This window comes from Trichomycterus rosablanca, chromosome 22 (assembly GCF_030014385.1).
Source record: "Trichomycterus rosablanca isolate fTriRos1 chromosome 22, fTriRos1.hap1, whole genome shotgun sequence".
In the NCBI taxonomy this organism is placed as follows: Eukaryota; Metazoa; Chordata; class Actinopteri; order Siluriformes; family Trichomycteridae; genus Trichomycterus; species Trichomycterus rosablanca.
The window spans coordinates 6,194,754-6,208,454 of record NC_086009.1 but is presented as its reverse complement, the minus strand read 5'-3'; the positions used below and the strand labels follow the sequence as shown (position 1 = coordinate 6,208,454).

The 13,701-nt window shown below is 42.2% G+C and overlaps 1 protein-coding gene across 9 annotated transcripts in view; it reads left to right on the top strand.

Moving 5' to 3' along the window:
• The window catches only part of nfixb (nuclear factor I/Xb), a 158,662-nt gene that overhangs the window by 87,379 nt on the left and 57,582 nt on the right, over positions 1 to 13,701 (top strand). Inside the window, exon 4 of one of the 9 annotated variants that reach the window (XM_062984703.1) lies at positions 129 to 299. The exons of the other annotated variants lie outside the window; for them this stretch is intronic. Coding sequence (XP_062840773.1) covers positions 129 to 151 — 23 coding nt within the window. The 3' untranslated portion in view covers positions 152 to 299. Of the gene's footprint in view, positions 1 to 128; positions 300 to 13,701 lie in introns of those variants that run through there. 9 annotated transcript variants of the gene reach the window in all.

Below are 13,701 nucleotides of genomic sequence, written 5' to 3'. Positions count from 1 at the left end.
AGCTCTGCTTTCTTAAAATGTGCCCAAATGTGGAAGCACTAGTCATGATTCTTACTGTAGTATCTGTTCTCTCTCTTTTTATCTCTATGTGCTGTGGAACTCTGGGACGTTTATGGACCTAACTACAGGTAAGGATCCTCAACATATCTAATCTATGTGTGTGTGTCTGTCTAAGCATACACTATATGGCCTATAAAATGTGGACAGCTGACCAAATACTTGCTAAACATCCCAATCTGTAGTGCCCCCCACCCTCCCCAGTGCAACTCTTACATCCACCACTTTTCTAGAAATAGTTTAAAATGTATCTGTGTGAATCTGGGCCTCGTCAAGAGCCTTAGTGAGGACTGGTGGGCATCACTGTTGCTCAGTGGGTAGCACTGTTGTCTTACAACAAGAAGGTCCTGGGTTCGACTCCCAGGTGGAGCTGTCTGGGTCCTTTCTGTGTCGATGTTAGAACTTTTTGTAGTTTTTCAATGTAAGGAGGTTCTGCTGCACAATATTTAAAGTAAGGGTTGTTTGTGAGCTATTCTTATAAAGGATATAGTTAATTAAGATTTCTATTTTGTTTTAATTATTGTTATATCATTATCGTTATAAAGTTTGAGTCTTTTGAAATGATAATTATGGTGGTGCTGGTACTATTTTTCACTTCTGCAGTCTTAAATTAAAATGCAAAAAAAAAAAATCGACAATCGGTAATAATATTAAAATGATCGAGATTTTTTTTTTTGCAAAATCGCCCAGCTCTAGCTGACGTAATTGCCGTAATTGCTATCTAAGTAGTTCATCTAAGTAATCTGCCTTATAAGTTCAATGTCTTTTTAGAATCCTCTCTACTTAGGCAGCTCACTAGGTAGGCAGTAGGCAGCAAGGCAGCACACTAAGTTTTCGGACAGACCCGTTATATATCTCTTAAGTCTGAGTCTTGGTGAATATACTGTAGCATGTGATTTGCTGTTGCATGTCTGTCGGAAAAAAAAAAGTTGGTCGAAAAAAAATCAACAAACTTAATCCTGCCAACTAGGGCTGCACGCCATGAGCAGAATTAGCATGTCATGAATATGTTGCTACGCATTGCGATTGTGGTATGTCATGCAGTATAATGAATTAAGCTGTCAAATGAAGGAAAATGCCCTCAGTAAATGTACACATGGTAAAATATTACAGCCATATGTGCTCCAACATCATTCCAAACCACGGTCATTAATATGGATTCTCTAACAGCGTTCCAGCGTGCCTTCTCACTGGATTTTTTTCCTTTCTAGCCTAAGGGTGCAAATTCTGCCAAGTACTTTTTATCATTATTAGTCGACGGTTAACCAATACGATTATAACGACCACTTAAAAGACGAAACAACGCACAACTTTTGACCATATGGTGTATCTCTGTAGCGTATCTGGTACTTCTGAGATTGATCAAGGTGCTAACAGAACGTGATACGTCTGGCTGTTCAGAAAACACACTGGAATGCTGCCCACTTTAATCCTGTTTAGGAATGATGAAGAAAACATATTGTGTGTTCATTCTCAGAGGGTGGGGGTTGAGAATAGGGAGATCTGCGGTCTGCAAGAAAAGGTTAGAATAGTTTTAATATTAAACAATATGAATATTAGGGCGGCTCGGTGGGTAGCACTGTCGCCTCACAGCAATAAGGTCCTGGGTTTGATCCCCAGGTGGGGCGGTCCGGGTCCTTTCTGTGTGGAGTTTGCATGTTCTCCCCGTGTCTGCGTGGATTTCCTCCGGGAGCTCTGGTTACCTCCCACGTTCCAAAAACATGCAGTCAGGTAAATTGGAGACACTGAATTGCCCTATAGGTGAATGGGTGCGTGTATGTGTGTCTGCCCTGCGATGAACTGGCGCCCCGTCCAGGGTGTTACTGTGTGCCTCGCGCCCATTGAAAAGCTGGTATAGGCTCTAGCCCCCCACGACCCTAATTGGATAAGCAGTTAAGAAAGTGAGTGAATGAGTGAATATCAGTATTAGATTACTGCCGCTCAGGTGGCGCAGCGGTAAAACACTCGTCGGTTCGAAACTCAGCTCTGCCATCCGGCTGGGCTGGGCGGCTACATGAACAACAATTGGCTGTTGCTCAGACAGGGTGGGGAGCCGGATAGGGACTCCTCATAACTGATGCAGCTCCGAACTCTGCTGGCTGGATGATGGCGCCTGCACAGAGTCAAGGAATAATGCGTTGATCAGGGTGTGGCTTTTCGTACACAAAGCTGATCCGCATATGAACTCGCCTCATGCAGGTGAAAAGATGCAGTCGGCTACTGCACACGTGTCGGGGGGGGGGGGGGGGGGGGGGGGGATCAGTCTCGCTCTCCTCAATCAGAAGTGGAGATCAGAATCAGTACAGAGAAAGCATAATGCAATCAGGTAATTGGATAGAAGCAGGAAAAATGGGCGAGCGTAAGGATTTCAGCGGGTTTGACGAGGGCCAAATTGTGATGGCTAGACGACTGGGTCAGAGCATCTCCAAAACTGCAGCTCTTGTGGGGTGTTCCCGGTCTGCAGTGGTCAGTATCTATCAAAGGTGGTCCAAGGAAGGAACAGTGGTAAACCGGCGACAGGGTCATGGGCGGCCATGGCTCATTGATGCACATGGGGAGAGAAGGCTGGCCCGTGTGGTCCGATCCAACAGACGAGCTACTGTAGCTCAAATTGCTGAAGAAGTTAATGCTGGTTCTGATAGAAAGGTGTCAGAATACACAGTGCATCACAGTTTGTTGCATATGGGGCAGCAAAAGGGGGACCAACACAATATTAGGAAGGTGGTCATAATGTTATGCCTAATTGGTGGCTTTAACTTCTATCAAAGTAAAGATACTTGTACTTTTATACTGTATACACCACTGCCTCTTGAAAGCATGCACCATTAGATTGGCTCCTGAATGTGAGTGCCTGAGGGAGTGAATGCGGGAGTCTGCGGGTATACTGTTATAAATTGGCGTCCAGGGTGTATTTCCGTCTTGCACACTGTTTTGCTCAATTTTCTGGCTTTTTGGCAAACACTAAGATTAAAGAATGAATCTCTAATGACTTCACATAGACAGGAGATGGAGTGTAAAAGTGAACCTGTTTGGCCATAGAAGCAAAGAGCAAGAAGCTGACTGGGATTCGGCATACCCCACGTAACACCAGCGCTTAAAGTGGGTCGGTACTAACCAGTGCGCAGTATTGCAGCTAAATGTGACTTTGTTGCATATCTCACAGTACTTTTTTTTGCTCTCTCTGTACACTGATCAGCCATAAGATTAAAACCACCTCCTTGTTTTTACACTCACTGTCCATTTTATCAGCTCCACTTACCATATAGAAGCACTTTGAAGTTCTACAATTATTGACTGTAGTACATTTGTTTCTTTACGTACTGTTTAAGCCTGCTTTCACCCTGTTCTTTAATGGTCAGGACCACTACAGAGTAGGAGTGTCAGTGAGTCAGGAGTGGACAGTGAGTGGACACGGTATTTAAAAACTCCAGCAGCGCTGCTGTGTCTGATCCACTCGTACCAGCACAACACACACTAACACACCACCACCATGTCAGTGTCACTGCAGTGCTGAGAATGATCAACCACCTAAATAATACCTGCTCTGTAGTGGTCCTGTGGGGATCTTGACCATTGAAGAACAGCATGGAAGGGGGCTAACAAAGCATGCATAGAAACAGATGGGCTACAGTCAGTAATTGTAGAACTACAAAGTGCTTCTATATGGTAAGTGGGGCTGATAAAATGGACCGTGAGTGTATAAACAAGGAGGTGGTTTTAATGATATGGCTGATGGGTGTATATCAGTTACTGGCTGATATACGAGGGATCTTCAAAAAGTTTCCACACTTTTACATTTTCATTGGAAGCGGTGAGGGTGGGAGGAGGAGTAATCGGTCGGGTCTGAGAGACTGAGAGACGCTTATAGTCTGGATTTAGCGCCATCTGATTTCCACCTTTTTGGACCGCTCAAGGAAGCTTTAAGGGGAAGAAGATTTTCATGTGATGATGATGTGGAAGCAATGGTGAATCAGTGGCTACACACTCGACCAAAAACATTTTTTGCTGATGACAATAAACAGTTGGTATGATGCTGGAAAAATTCATCGGAAGGTGACTGTGTAGAAAAGTGATGTAATTTGTTTTTTAAATTCTTAATAAATAGAGTTTAAAAAGTGCGGAAACTTTTTGAAGAACCCTCATATAACCTGCATTACCCAAGAAGCCCTCTGTACAGGTCTAGTACAAGACAAATAACGTTAATGCCAGGCTAAAGTAACGTTAATTCAGAATGTAATACTTCACGACTTACTGATAGCGGCTGATAGCTCCACACGGCGACATGGGAAAAAGTGCCGGTACTCCCTTTTTTCACAAGTTCAAGCACTGTTCAAGTGATCTAAATGGTGTAAAAGACATAAAGTTCATGAGCTAGACAGGCAGTCTGCATACCCAGCACTCTTTTCATCATTTTTCTTTCATTTGGGGTTTTGGGAAATGGCCCGAATGTGGCCCAAACCTGTGTTTGTTAGTGTTAAGCTTCAGCTGCATGGTTTTTATTTTTAAGGTGTTTTTAACTCTCGTTAACCTTTTCTCTCTGTGCATCACCTGCATTCTTTATCTCTCCTCTCTTCCTCTCTAAAAGCATAACTCACAGATTGTTTTATCTAAACTTTATTCCAGATGGTTTCTGTTACAACTCAATGCTTGACAGTTGCTTTTTTTCTGTAGGTATAATTTTATACAGCGTAGATTGCCGTGACTTCAAGGAACTAAATACACATGGGGGTGAACGCAGAGGAAAATTACGCCAGCGATGTGGGTGAAAAACGTATATATTAAAAGCAATTACTCCATCACCGAGAAGCAGTGTTAAATGTTCTCAGGCCTCTTTCGGGTTGCTCTCCTGCTTCTTTTTTTTAATGAATAAGGACATAAAATGTAATATTGATTCGAATCCCATCTGCGAGGGTGACTTCATCCACCCCCACTCCCTCTGGTCTTTTGCTTTCTTGGAAAAGAAACACAGGCTCAGGCTGCCAGAAATAAACGCTTGTTTGCTGGTATTTGGTTAAAATCTGTCAGAGAGCGAAAGGATGGGGGAGTTTAAATAGGGAATGAGGGCATATGCCCAGCCTAATTACCAAGACCTTACATATTGCAGTCATCAGACTCTGTCTGTGCAGCAGGTATCGTTACGTCCGCACACTGTTTACCCGTGTGCATTTTCATGCATGGGTTTGATTGAAAAACTGACCACTGCAATCGCTGGATTTCCTACGTCCTGCAGGTTAGCAAAGATTGTAGAGTTTAGGTCAAAGGTCTGTGACATTAAAAAACAAGGACACGTTTTCTTGTAGATAAACCTGCACATGCTATATGTGACCTGGTTTTATCCTGCTGAAAATATTAACAACAGCGGTACCTTAAAACTCAACAACAATTGGTTCTGGGAGTGGCGTTGAGTTTAAAAGGCATTGAGTTTCAAGGTATTTTTCCCATAAAGATGTATAGGTGTAGATGTATAGTTAAACCCATTAATGCGTTCCATGTTCCCGTGGACCTGCATATATTTTAGGCTTAAGCGACAGTCGTACGTTGAGTTTAAGGGAAACGTTGAATTTAAAGGTACAGATTTCCCAAAGAAGGGCGTCGATTAGGAGGCGTCGAGTTACAAGGTACTACTGTATAAAGTTTTCTTCACGTTTCCTTATTACACGATTATTGCATTAGGGTAAAACTTTATTTGACTGCAGTAATGCCGTGTATGACGTGCAGTTTACCACCATGCATAAAGTAATTTTTAAAACGTTACACAGTGACTCAAGCTGTTTATGATCATATAAAGCAATGACTGTTGCCCATGCCATTATAGGCTGCCCATTTTAGAACAAAGTTGGTAAATAAATGATGGTTCAAAGCAGGGGTTTACAAACCTTTCTTGTCAGGGGCCAGATGGAGTAAAATATATGCAAACATGGGCAGCAGACTCTTTATAAAAAAACAATGCAATATAATGAGTGACTAATTATCTATCATCAACAATGTTGTATAAACTAAGACTTTGCCAAATCAGGGTTCACTCAGCAGTTTATAATCCTAATGCGAAGATTATTCTACTTCTTTAAATGAAACGTACACACTTCCCTCTGAATTTAGTAAAAACATATTGGATATAATATTTTCCCAGCATGCCTTAAATCTTCTGCATTCATTGTCTAGTTTTCATTTTTTTGGAGACGCCGTGTTTATCCAAAATTCGGGAATGTTAATGCAGGTGTAACATTAATGTTTTGAGTTGGGGGTAAGAAGACGGGGGTGTTTTAGATTTGTTGTGTGCAACAGCGACACCCAGAGTTCAATCAGCAAATGGCCTGCGATTCGTAGTTTGGACACCCCTGGCTTAAAGGGTTAAATCTAGATGTTTTCAATTCCCTATTTGTAACTGGCTGTGTCTGAGGATGGGGGGGGGGGGGGGGGGGGGGGGTGGTATGGGTTGTTAAAGCCATGTGATGGATTGACACACTGTTGAGGATATTCCTGCCTTGCCCCCAGTGTTTCTCGATGGACCCGGACCCACCACAACCCTCACCAGGATAAAGCATTTAATGAAAATGAAATAATAATAATAATAGTAATAATAATAAGAAGATTGATGCCTGAATCACTTGTAACTGATGCAAAATGAAACCACGTTCTTACTTAAAACGTCTCTGCACACAAACAGAAATCCACGCTCTCCCAGACGAGACGAAAGATGTGAACTGCAAACAGATGTTCGCCCAAATCATTCCCTAACGAGATTGGACACTCATCCCCCCATCTGTGAAGCAGTGTTACATTAAGAGCACAAAGCAACAACGCTCAACTAACAAGGCTGAATATTTAAGCTTTGAGATTCTCCTGAGTAAAATCCAGGATAATGGAATAGCTCAAGCTGAGAAACTGAGCGGCGCTTTCTAACTTAATGTTGCGCTTATCTGGGCGAGCTGGCACACAGAGACTCCTGGTGGTGTGGCAGAGGTATTTATCTGTCATCTTTTTGGAGGAATAATGCTCTAAAGAGTTGGAGCAAACGTTACAGTTTGATGTTGTTTGTGAACTGTCAGGTGTGTTGTGTGTGTGGGTGTTAGAAATATATAGTGTGTCATGATGGTACAGTTTATACTGAGGGTCTTGCACAGCACCTGGGTCTTGGGAAGATGGGTTTAAATCTGGCCTCTGGTCTCTGCCTGGAAGTAAATTTTACCCCAGTCTTAATGAGCTTACTTCAGATATTATAATTTCCTCTCACACTGGGTGGAAGTGAGTAAAGGGGTGAGTGATGACCTGCTATGGATTGACACCCTGTCCAGGGTGTATTTTTACTTTGTGTGCAATGATTCTAGGCTGCACCCATGCCCCCGAGACCAACTTTTAATGTTGTGGCAGGACATTTAAGTACAGTGGTATCTTGAAACTCGATGTCACTTGGTTCTGGGAGTGGCAATTGAGTTTAAAAGACGTTGAGTTTCAAGGTATTTTTCCCATAAGGATGTATGGGAAATCTGTTAATGTGTTCCATGGTCACATAGAACTGCATATATTTTGGGATAATTTAAAATATTGGGGTTGTTTTTGACACTTATACACTGAGAATAACATAGAATAAAATTAAAACAATTAGAAAAATCAAGCCAAGTGCTGAACAAAGTGGCAATCTAACACACGTCGAGTTTAAGGGAAACGTCAAGTTTAGGGGTACAAATTCCATCCTTATCCTGTCCATTTTATCAGCTCCACTTACCATATAGGAGCACTTTTAAGTTCTACAATTACTGACTGTAGTCCATCTGTTTCTCTACATATCTTTTTAGCCTGCTTTCACCCTGTTCTTCAATGGTCAGGACCCCCACAGGACCACCACAGAGCAGCTATTATTTAGGTGGTGGATTATGCTCAGCAATGCAGTGACACTGACATGGTGGTGGTGTGTTAGTGTGTGTTTTGCTGGTATGAGTGGATCAGACAGAGCAGCGCTGCTGGAGTTTTTAAATACTGTTTCTATGTTCCCCCTAGAAACTATTGCCAAAAGTCGGAGGCAACAAGTTTGGCTGAAACTGTACTTTTGTCCATATAGTGCATTCAGAGAGGTTATATAAACGCTGTAAATACAACTAATTCTGTCTTGTATTTTAAAGAATGAGCAGAATGAAAATGCAAGTCTATGTAAGACTATATTTCAAGGTGAGGTATACAGGCTACAACAGTGCTTCCTCTGTCGACTGTGTAGTTACATATGTTCAGGTATGTTTGGCTTCCACACATGTATACACACCACCCTATACACAGTGGAACAGGTTCATGAAGGTTCATCAGTTTGGCATGCTTCTTTCAGTTGGGGGGGGGGGGGGGGGGGGGGGGGGGGGCAATGGTGAGTATGATTTGACTTCATACTGTGCGCTCCACTGCTGAGCCGTGTTTACGCAGAATGGTAGCATATGTGTAAGTGCTCCACCTTACCGAATTAAAACCACACTCCAAAGTTTCCACACAATCACTCATACACGCTCTAAAGCCAAGGGAAGCCCAGCACAGACAGAGAGAAATGGGAGGGCAGGATCGTTTAGTGCGCTCTCCAAAGCGTGACTTTATTTCAGTCATTAAGACATGTGGACCGAATGGAAAGCAGATGATTAGCGCTTTCAGGGAAAAAAGAGGAGATCATGTGCGGCTTCCTAAACAATCACAGAGACAATAGTAAGAAAGCAGACTGGGCAGACTGGGAGAAAATCTCTGTCTGTGCTTCAGTAGCTGTCTTTCCATCTGAGCCTTTCAAAACAGTTTCAAGAACATTTCTGAAAGGTCAGGAATAGAAAATGTTAATAACAGATGCTTTTTATTGACTGATTGATTGATTAACTGATTTAGCCATAAAGGAATTTATAAGAACTGAAGAAAGTGGTTTGATGTTCTGTCTTAATGCAGCTGGTTTTCTCACTCACACAGAGTCTTTTTGGGCCTTTTGTCTTTAATTTATGGACACACTTATCAGACACGCAATGCCATATTAAGTACTGATTCACTGCCCGCACTGTGTGGCTAAAAAAAAGAAAGTCTTTTTGATGCTTCATGCACCACAATAAAACAAGCTATCTGTAAGGATAGTTCGCCAATGAGGCACCTAAATACCCACAAACAAAAAGTGGTGAAGGTAAAAAATAAGAGGTGGCCAAAATAACGGAAACAAAGTAACAAAAATATCCGCAGCCCACGACAGAGAAAGTGGATAGAAAAGGGATAGAGCAGAAATGGAAATTGGTTGACACATGGTAATCTGAACAGAGCTCCTGCGACAACCCAGTTCTCAGAAAAAGAGGGAAAAATGGAACCCAGAACAAGCCTGAGACGACAATGCACAAGCAGCACTCCACCCCACCAGCGAGGGTCTGAATGTGGTTCCCGTGTGACATCTAAAAAAAGGCAACACAGACATAGACATAGACACGAAGCACACTGGCATCAAACATCCAGAAAACCAGACCGGGTCGAGCCGAGCATTACAGTTTCAGGATAACAGCAGGTTGCCAACAAAGGAGCCAGCAAATCTATGAGAAAGAGACTGTAATGAATAGAAAGACTCCCACCTGGAGCGAATGAACACTCGAAAAGACTGTCAGTTAAGAGGAACCATTAAGAGGTCAAACATCTATGCCTTCCATGCCCAATCTATCTGTCTGTCCGTCTATCTATCTATTTACCTGTCTTTCTATTTGTCTGTCTGTCTGTCTGTCCGTCTATCTGTCTGTCTGTCCATCCATCCATCCATTCATTGATGCGTGTTGTCAGGTTCATTAAGACACAAAATCCCTGCATGTGTGTGTGCATCATTTCGACAGCTCCAGCTCCTCATTCGAACAACAGAAAAGAAAACAGCATTTGGCTCAGACTCGCTCGTAGGAGTGGAACAGGATGAGCTGCCACAGGGAAGACCAAACCAAATAAAAGGACTATTTATACACACGTGAGCACGGAACATGAAATGAATCATCTTCTCTGAAGACAAGTCAAGGTCTCACTCGTTTATGCCCTCAATGTGTTTTCCTGCTCATATATACGCATTGGCTTCCAGATGAAGGAACCCCGGCCAAATTTCCGTAGACGTGAAGAACAGATGGTTAAACAGATCCTGTGATCACCGTCTGTATGTACATGTGCAGGTATACGCAATGCGCATTGAGATTAGTGTTCCTCAGGGCTACGTTTCCTGAATATATGAACAGTGCGTATGAAGTATGGAGACTTCACAGTTTGAGGTTGAGGAATATTTCTTATATATTTACTATAAGTTTGCTTTGAAATGGACGTTTATTGTTCCAAAGAAGCACAGACAGGAGCAGTAAGAAGGATTCTCAGATCTTTAACAGATGGTGTTTGAGATGAATCCTGCAGCGCTTCATCGTTGTAATCTGAAGTAATGGGGGATCAGTGGGGTAATTTTGAAGTGTTTAAGATCTGAAGAGTCTGTGGACTCTGTAGATGGTTTATAGTGGATACTAATGGATGCAATTTAAAACTGTTTGGCTGCAATAATACAAAGTACCCAATGCATACTGGACGCTTAAATGACATCCTATAGGCTTTACGACACACAAGTTCCTCCCTAACGGTTTAGGAAAACTTTGGAGGTCTTTTTTTTTCCATTACGTCTTAACAAAGAGAACTTATGTCTCTTTTTTTCAAGCTGTACTTTCTTTTCTTCTGTCCTGCACTTCTGTGTGGCCTTACGTAGGGATGTGGAGGGGAGCAGGAAATGTATGAACCATGAAGGCATGTGTTTATGCTGGCTGGAGCAGACCCTCACCAGCCAGTGAGAAAACAGGCACCACAGGACTGTTACCCCTTCCTGTTCTCTCTCTCTCTCTCTCTCTCTCTCTCTCTCTCTCTCTCTCTCTCTCTCTCTCTCTTACATTTACATTCACGGCATTTAGCAGACGCTTTTATCCAAAGCGACTTACAGTCTAAGAATTGAGGGTTAACGGCCATGCTCAAGGGCAGTGGTGGGGTTTGAACCAGTGACCTCCTGCTTACTAGTCCAGTACCTTAACAGCTAGGCTGCAACTGCCCTAGATGTCCCCTAAATGTTCCCGTACACACACTCCTCTATGATGGGCAGCATGGCTATTGAAACCTTTGGCTCTAGACCGATGAGTCGGTGAACAAATGTAAGAAGGGAAGCACATGTTAGGTTGTGTGTTTGTGCATACATTGATTTAATGTGTGTGTGTGTGTGTGGTTGGAGTGTGTAAGTTCAAGCAGGGAGGCCAGTTGGATGTGTATAGTCAGCACTATGTGCTTTTGGCCTGTGAACATTTCAGATCGTGGAGATCCATCTTTTCTCCTGTAGCCTCAGGAAACAGAGGGGAATGAAAAATGGACGGGGAAGAAAAAGAATGAAAAATAAAAGTTTGTGGTTTTTAATTTATCTTCAGTGTTGAGTGGAGTAGTCACCAGAGCTGTTGAGCATACTAGCCTAGGTTATTATTTCTACATCTAAAAGTCTAAAAGCTGGATCACAACAGGTCTTTGTGTATAAAACTCTGAGTTAAATGCATTTCAATGGAAATAAGATTCACCAGTTAAACCAGATCAAATTCTGTGTGTTGACCTCCCAATGCTTCACAAAGCCACAGATCAAATACAGCAGGAGTGCTGACTAATTGCAGTATAGTGGCAGAACTACCAGACCTGCCACAACCTGATCAGGAACAAACGATTGATGACAATGAAATGAAAAATGTTTTGGATACAGTGGTTTACGATGGCTCACAATCAGTCAGGAAGCTTAATTTTGGGGATGTTTACTTGTATTTAATTGGATTATTTTTCATCTAAGCTAGCTTAGCGTGCCAGCATCAACTCATTTTGAGTTGAGCCATTTATACCAACAAATTCTGGATTGAAACGTCTAAGATCCAAGGTGTACATGTAGAATCTATCTTAGTTCCCCACATCATTACTGAATCTTTTACCTGCAATAATGTGTGTTTTTGATGGACTGTTGGGTCTTAGAGTATGGTCTTCAACCATCAGTTGCTTGAATTGTATCTTATTTAAGTTCCTGTAGATAAAACTGTCTACCAAATCTGTAAATGTAAAATGATGTGTAGAAAGTTTCTGTTCTGGTCTATTTATCAGAAGGTTAAGAGATTAGGCCACACCGCCGCCAAGCTGCCGATGTTCAGCCCTTAAGCAAGACCTTTAACTCTTAGGGCGCATTCACATGAGAAGCGGCAAAACCTCAAGCCTTGGCGCAAATCGCCTCAGCGATCGTCCTCAAAGTGCGAATATGAGACGAATCTGCATTTGTGTCTAATAACCGTCAAATCCAATCTGAAAGCGTCCACATGTATCTGTGTTTAGCTGGATTTTCCTCACTGTTTCACTTTTAAACTTGTGTTATAGCTCGGGGTGCTGAGAAATTGTGAGAATCAGCTTTTCCAAGAGAGAGTCTAAAACGCTTATCGTTAAAAAGCTTAATGTGACTTAATGTATTAAAGGAACGACACAGGAACACTAAACTTCTCTTAATTATTACAGGTCATACGTTCTTTTCACTAATGAATTTCCTCGCTCATTGATTTAATACAATAAGTCACATTCAGCATTGTTTGTACTGCCTGAGTCTCTTTTACTATGTCATATCAAACAGTTTGTCTCATTGGAGGTGCTTTAAAAAGGTCAAAGTCGATCAGGTGAACTTTGAGATTGCAAGCGCAACACATCAAAAGTGCCAACCTCCACAGAAAACAATGGCACAGCCTGCTCAAAAGCAGTGTTGATGCTTCTCATGTGAATGCTCCTTTAGTTGCATGAATTGAGTCCAGATTTGTCAGAATTGAGTTTGGATAAAGTAATTGCTGAATTAAAACAGCCATGAACCTCCAGTCATAGATGGCCTCAGAGCTGAGATTCAAACCTGGACCTGGAGTGGTTGTGGGTTAGCGTCAAAACATCTTCTGATTGCTTCTAGTAGCCGTCCTGTTTTCCAGTCATTGTGCTGCTATAGGAGCTAAGGGCAGAGTCAGAATTGTGAATTGTTGAATTGACGGTTTTCTCTCAGAAAGGCCTTATTCATTTAATAAAACAATAAAAAGACACACCCATGCTGCGTTTTTAAACATATCCAGACTTCTAAACTTGTAACTAGCATGCTGTACTTATTGGCATTACCACCTCTCTGGTTGGCATTCATACATGTACTTGAATCGAGCTTGTAAAATGCCCCTCACTGTTTTTGTGGTGAGAATTTCAAACCTGTAAACTTGCTTCAGGAAAATGATGCTTCATTACCGATATTTCACATCCAAATGTGGTGCTGAGCCTGCATTTCAAACAAGGTCTTCTCATCAAGCTCTAAGCAAAGCTTAATTATGCACATTACCATTAACCTTCTGGCACTGTTCTCAGGGCTACTTAACCTTTAGCTTTTATGTGGTTCTTACAATCTCAGCGTTCTGTGAGCCAGAACACTCACGGTTCTTCAGCGTGGATGATTTCCTTTCTGATGACTTTTTGTTTCTCTGTTTTTCTTTCCACGTATTCTGACTCACCGGGTCTGTCTGAAAACCTAGTGATCTCTCTACATAGAGGCATTTTAGGATACGCGCTCCTGAGTAGGAGGCTGTTCGAATTCTTGGATGCCTTAAAATGCTGCCTAATGAG